Source organism: Gadus macrocephalus, chromosome 1, assembly GCF_031168955.1.
Source record: "Gadus macrocephalus chromosome 1, ASM3116895v1".
NCBI lineage: Eukaryota > Metazoa > Chordata > Actinopteri > Gadiformes > Gadidae > Gadus > Gadus macrocephalus.
Genome location: NC_082382.1, coordinates 24,800,888 through 24,807,346, shown reverse-complemented (window position 1 = coordinate 24,807,346; position 6,459 = coordinate 24,800,888). Strand labels below are relative to the sequence as shown.

The following is a 6,459-nucleotide window of genomic DNA, read 5'->3' as shown; positions in this document are numbered from 1 at the left end:
GGTCTTCTAATAAATTCTCAAACTATATTCATCACCGGACTTGGATTCATTGAAGGAGCCCACCTAAGCCTGTTGGCGGCCTTTATAGGAAGTCTGTCGCTACAGTCCAACCCCCTCAGTCTGGTGCCCCCCTCCTTCCAGTCCTCCTACAGGACAGCCAACATTGAGAGGGGTCCAGTCCATAGGCTGTACCGTTGTATTCAGGACTGAAGTTGGGTGGTAGAAGCCACGTGTGGACAGTGTTTGATAATAACTCATTTGTACAGGAACAGCAAATAAGGACACATTTTAACGTACTGAATGAACATTCTCATGTGTTTATTTGTATATTTATTTTTATCGTTGACTTTTTGAAAAAAAATAAAGATATATATATATATATTCAATCGATCACTGCCGAACCTTGACTACAAAACCTATTGCTACTGTCCTACAACTGAAGATGTGTTAAACACCATATTCTTACAGCCTCTTTCATTACTGAGATATCGGGCCTCCAATGTGACCAGACCACACACTAAGAACATAGCTCAGAGCCCGAGCAAGGAGACTCAGGGAGTGACTTGAGTCTGGACTTGGAATGAGGTGAAGCCGCCCAGCTTCAGAACCGTCAAATTAAAAAAGAAGTATAAAACACACCAACAAAAATATCAATGTACATATTAAGAACCAATTCAATATGAATGGCGTCAGCTATTTAAACGTCCTATGAAGTCCCAACCATCACATAGATCTGCTCTATTTAGACGTCCATCTCATAGACCTGCTCTATTTAAACGTCCATCTCATAGACCTGCTCTATTTAGACGTCCATCACATAGACCTGCTCTATTTAAACGTCCATCTCATAGATCTGCTCTATTTAAACGTCCATCTCATAGATCTGCTCTATTTAAACGTCCATCACATAGATCTGCTCTATTTAAACGTCCATCTCATAGATCTGCTCTATTTAAACGTCCATCTCATAGATCTGCTCTATTTAAACGTCCATCTCATAGATCTGCTCTGTTTAGACGTCCATCTCATAGATCTGCTCTATTTAAACGTCCATCACATAGATCTGCTCTATTTAAACGTCCATCTCATAGATCTGCTCTATTTAGACGTCCTAGGACGTGACCATCTGAGCCTCCGCCTCCACAGAGGCGGGAACGGAGGCGGCGGGGACGGCCGGTCCTCCCGGCGCCACGCCCACCGCCGCAGCGGCCGTGGGCGTGTCCCCGGTCGCCGTGGCGACGGCGGGTTCGGCGGGGCGGGGGACGGAGGGGGCGGGCTTGGCCATCCTCATGGAGACGAAGGCGTTGGAGGCGCGGTGTTCGCTGAGGTAGTCGCCGCCCTTCTCCTCGTAGTCCCGCCTGCTGACCCAGCCCTCCGCCGGCCCCCCCCCCCCCGCTGGGCGGGCCCCCCAGGGCCCAGTCCCGGGCCCCGTACCAGGCGTCCAACGCCGGCCGGGCGGCCAGGGTCACCTGGGGGGGGGGGGAGAATACAGTGATGCTGTCGTCAGAACGCTCGGAGTGCCAGGGAGGTCCGGACCTTAAGCTGTGAGGAGAGCGCTCTGAACACTCGGTTGGGTCCGAGTTCTCCCTCGGAGTTTCGCGCGGAGGTAAAGCAGCCCTAGGCCTCCGAGATCACGTCAACAACAATGGCGGCCCATGTCATTGATAGACTAAAGTGAACTTGCAGCAAGCGCCGAGAGGCGAACTTAACACCCAGTCTAACGTTTGCATTACGATACATTTTAGTTTACTATTATATTCCTCACCTGGTAAATTCTCGCTCATGTTCAACCATCGCAAGCAGTTCTAATAACTGATTCATCTGTTCTCTGTGAATGCAGCGAAGGAGTGCAAAGAGTTCTCTGTGGGCATCCATACTTGTTGTGAAGTCTAGTCTCACGAACGATATCTTCCGGTTTTATGTCATAGCCTACGAACTTATGAGGGGCGTTTCCTGAACACTCTTATTTCAGATGAAGGGAAGGTTTACGTAAAGACACTTAAAGGGGACATATTATACCACCAGGTGTGAGTGTGATTAGCCTCAACAGCTGTTTCGAAAATCTGCCCCATATGACATCACTAGTGGGCGTGTCCAGTCCACCTAGATCTGTGCTGGATAGATGAGCAACGTTTACTGCAGTCCACTGGGTAGGCTGGTAGACTGATCTATCCAGCACAGATCTACGTGGACACGCCCACTAGTGATGTCATAGTAGGCACTTGGAAGTAAATAATAACGACAATAATAATATTTGTATATTTGCGTATCACCTTCCTTAACATTCGTTACCAAGTGCTTTAACGGTTCCATGAGTCCTTGATGGATGACTCTACCTTGTAGTGGGACTGGAAGGGTCTCATAGCCAGCAGCTCTCTCTCCACTCTCTCCTTCATGCCTGGGTACAGCATGTTCCCTCCGGTCAGGAACACGTTGCTCACCAGCGCCTCCTGCTGCGATGGAGTGTACCTGCAACCACCGGAAATACCGTTCAATAAAACGTACCGCTTTTGATGTGCTGAAACGAGGAGCAGAGAGAAGGATGGTTGCATGGATTACGTATATACACGGTATTACATGACATCGTACTAACGCACGTTAGCAAAGTAAAATAGCGTTTTAGAAAGGCCTGAAACGAGCCTCAGAAGGAGGTAAACTAAGATAAGTGAAGGGCTTCACTAGCCTGGCTATTACCAGACCAAGCTCAATCGTAGATCGCACGTTGGTCTGGGGAAGCTGCTGTCATTTTCTTCAGCACAAGAGGCGTGATCAACGGGCCTCGTTCAACTGACTCTGTAGGCGATTGGCTGCTTTCCGTCGCCATTGTGTTAAACCAGCCAATAGTGCGCCGGGGGGGGAGGGAGAAGCCAGCTTGGTGATCGTCTCCCGCAAAAAACGTATCGAAACTAGAACGAAACGCATTGCTCTTCTCCAGACCCGAGTGCCGGGCGACCTCGAGCGCCGGCAGAACGGCGGTCGAGTGCTCCGGATCACCTGGCCAGGACGTGCTGCAGGGTCTCCATGACGCCCATCTGGTCCTCGCCCGTCAGCGAGGGCTGGAACACGATCTCCGGGCAGCGCAGGCGCTCCGTCCCCACAAACAGCTGGTGGTACTCGGCCATGTTGAACTGGGGCTGGGGGGGAGGCGGAGGGGGGGGAGACCTTAGGAGCGATGGCCTGGTGTCGCATCTCAACGTTCAACACAAGCGGAGACGGTGCGTCCGTGCGGCGTGCACGCTTACCTGAACGCTGGCGGACTTGTCCATCAGGGCGTTGTCCGGGGGGAGGTCCGGGTCCATCAGGGCCACGCCGTCCCCCTCATCCATCTGCGGGTCCAGCTCGGACCCCTAGCACACAGGGGGGGGGGGGGGCGCTTTAACACAGGCACTTATACAGCTCGTCCACGACCCACGGCCGCTCAGAGCGCTTTACGATACCGCCTCACATTCACCCGTTCATGCACACACACCGAGCACGAGCGGGTCGAGTAGAGGCTCTCAAGCACTTCTGTGGTCATCAGTCGTGAACAAATTGCAACCGATCACGACGTTTCCCCGGTGGCTTCAGGGGACCCAGGCCCGTTACGGGGGCTGTTTTGGTCCCCAGCCGGGTCCGGGACCCACCTCGGCCCTCCCCTCGGCGCCGTCGCCCCCCAGCAGCCGCAGCCGGCCCTGCTCCACCGCCAGCTGCAGCTTGGTGACGTAGGACTGGAGCTCCTCCGCCGAGTCCATGTTGAGCTCCACCAGGTTCTGTGGAACGACTCCAGAAGGCCGTCGTCCAGCAGCTCCTGGACGGGACACACGGGGAGGGGGGTCTCATCACAGGGGGGTCTCTCTCTCTCTCTCTCTCTCTCTCTCTCTCTCCTCTCTCTCTCCTCTCTCTCTCTCCTCTCTCTCTCTCTCTCTCTCTCTCTCTCTCTCTCTCTCTCTCTCTCTCTCTCTCTCTCTCTCTCTCTCCTCTCTCTCTCTCTCTCTCTCTCTCCTCTCTCTCTTCTCTCTCTCTCCAACATCTGACCGCCGCAGCGCTAAGCTAAGCTAGGCTAGGCTAGGCTAGGCTAAGCTAAGCTAGGCTAGGCCTCCTTGCCTGCACGGCCAGCAGCTTGTCCAGCCGCTCCTGGTCGTGCTGCAGCTTCTCCTCGCGGCGCCGCGCGTTGTTCTCCTGCAGCCGCCGCAGCTGCTGCGCGCGCGCTCCTGCCGCTCCTCGGCGCTGGCGCAGGCCCCGGGGGCCGCCTTGGCCGAGAAGGGCAGCTGCATGCGGTGGACCTCGCGCTCGTAGAAGTCGGGGCTGCGCCAGCGCTCCAGCTCTGTGGGGGGGGGGGGGGGGGGGTGGAGTCACTTCATGGATCAACCAATGAGAAACCTCTGAGGTGAATGTGTTTACATTTAAACTACAACTGACTCATTCAATATTTACAACTTCTTAAAGGGCAACCCATCACCCACCAGGTGCGAGTGTGATTAGCCGTTACAAAATGCGCAGCATTGTGACATCACAGGTGGGCGTGTCCACCTAGATGTGTGACGGACAGATGAGCAGCGTTTTGCTACGGTCCACTCGGTAGGCTGGTAGACAGATCTATCCAGCACACACCTAGGTGGACACGCCCACCTGTGATGTCACAATGCTGCACATTTTCCAACCTGCTTATAATGGCTGATCACACTCACACCTGGTGCTATGATATGTCCCCTTAAAGAATCCCTTTGTCGAGCTTAAAGACACCTTTGGAGCACAAAAGAGAAAAGTACGGAGAGAGAGAACGTAACGATCCACTATGTAGAGAGAGTAGCGAGTACCGCTGTGGTCGTCGAGGGGGGGGTACCTTTGTGGTAGTCCACGGCCGTGTAGCTGTGCTCGTGCAGCAGCTCCTCCATGCGACTGAGCGTCACGGCCGCCAGGTGACCCGGGTACTTGAGCTGCAGCAGCCGCAGCAGGTACGACGCCGCCTGGCTGCCGCCCACCGTTCACACGCTGAGCGTTCCCCGCGTCCAGCCTGCGCACACGCACGGCGAGGGCAGCCACGACACTCAGGATGGGGTGGACAACAACGGAACGTAATACAACAGGGTTTGGACGACTAAGAAATAAATCGTATCAGCTACACAAAAATAAGAAAATTAGGATTAAAACTATAAGACATTTTAATAAGAATATATAATATCCGCGACCAGTTCCCGAATAAGCGGTTGAAGATGAACGCATCAATGAACGTTAAACGAAGAGTTAACACAGTGAGTGAATCATTGTTCGAAATGGGATGCCCCTGGTTGATGGATCTCGGGCGTTTACAGCGGCTTCACTCACCTTCCGTTGATCACAGGAGGATGTGTGAGCAGTGGTATCCGGAGGAAAGGACGATGCCGGTCTGAGGACCCTCCAGGCCCCGCTGAGCGTTGTTGCTGTTGAAGCTGTACAGGGCGTCCACGCCGTAGGAGACGTGGGGCACCTGGTAGCACTCAAACAGCAGCTTCGGTACATCATCTGACGACAATGCAGCGGGTTGCACGGAGCCTCGTCACCACCACGGGATGCTCCACCTTGGCCTGATGGGGAAAGAGACATTGCAGCACAAACGTTGAGAAAACACTTCACAACGGTCAAATAGCACCCGAACACTCAGCTGTTAGCAGTGGACATTACCTCTGATGGTGATGCCCATGTGCGTGAATATGTGATCGAATATCAGCTCCTGGATTCGAAGTTGACCACCACGTTCCTATCGAACTGGCTCTTGAGGAGCCATCGCGAGGTTCAATGCTGGAGATGTCGTTTCCGATCTGGGTTTCGCTCCGAGCGGCTCCTCGGCTCCTCGCAGCCACGGACCTGAAGAGCAGCCTTGGGGAGCCCAGTTCATCCCCTTTGCACGCCCAGCCGGCCCGGGTGTGGAAGGAGCCGTTATCGATCACTAACGGACCGGGATGGATGTAAACACTGGGCAGGGATCTCATAAATCGGGTCGGGGGATGTTTTGCAGTCCCGAAATGTGAATATTTGGCACACTGGTTCTGTTTTGGTCGACATTTTGAATGTGTGTCACTCTAAAATAGTACGAGTAGGGATACGGTATGAAGTTTGAGTTCCGAGAGAAAACGGCTCTTCAATAGCTTTACCGCTGTTTCGTTTATATTAATTTCGCATAATGCAAAATGTGCACATACCCAAATATTGTACAGTAATTGTAATGTTTTATTTGTATCAATTATTATTATATTATTACATCATCAATTTCTATTTACTTAGGTTTATTTAAATATGTTCACTTATTTGACGTATCATAGCCTACAGGTTATATATAGCGGTATATTATCAATTAATATATATCTAGATTATATACATATATATCAGTGTCATAAAACAAATATATACATTACATTCATATATCTAAATTATCAATATGTCACTATCCATATATCACCACCAGAGAGCGCATGGATCATTTGACCCCCTCCGCCGCCTCTC

At 52.3% G+C, this 6,459-nt stretch overlaps 1 protein-coding gene across 1 annotated transcript; it reads right to left on the bottom strand.

Annotated features, from left to right (window-relative positions):
- Positions 1-315: 315 nt before the first annotated feature.
- Positions 316-6,062, bottom strand: actr5 (actin related protein 5). The gene is given in 19 exon segments (XM_060059764.1): positions 316-1,387; positions 1,389-1,469; positions 2,337-2,469; positions 2,995-3,134; positions 3,243-3,347; positions 3,624-3,748; positions 3,751-3,787; positions 4,084-4,187; positions 4,190-4,303; positions 4,823-4,961; positions 4,963-4,993; positions 5,305-5,323; positions 5,326-5,473; positions 5,476-5,516; positions 5,519-5,537; positions 5,636-5,694; positions 5,697-5,747; positions 5,750-5,916; positions 5,918-6,062. Coding segments are annotated over 19 exon segments (1,893 nt in total). The 5' UTR covers positions 6,022-6,062; the 3' UTR covers positions 316-1,111.
- Positions 6,063-6,459: the final 397 nt, after the last annotated feature.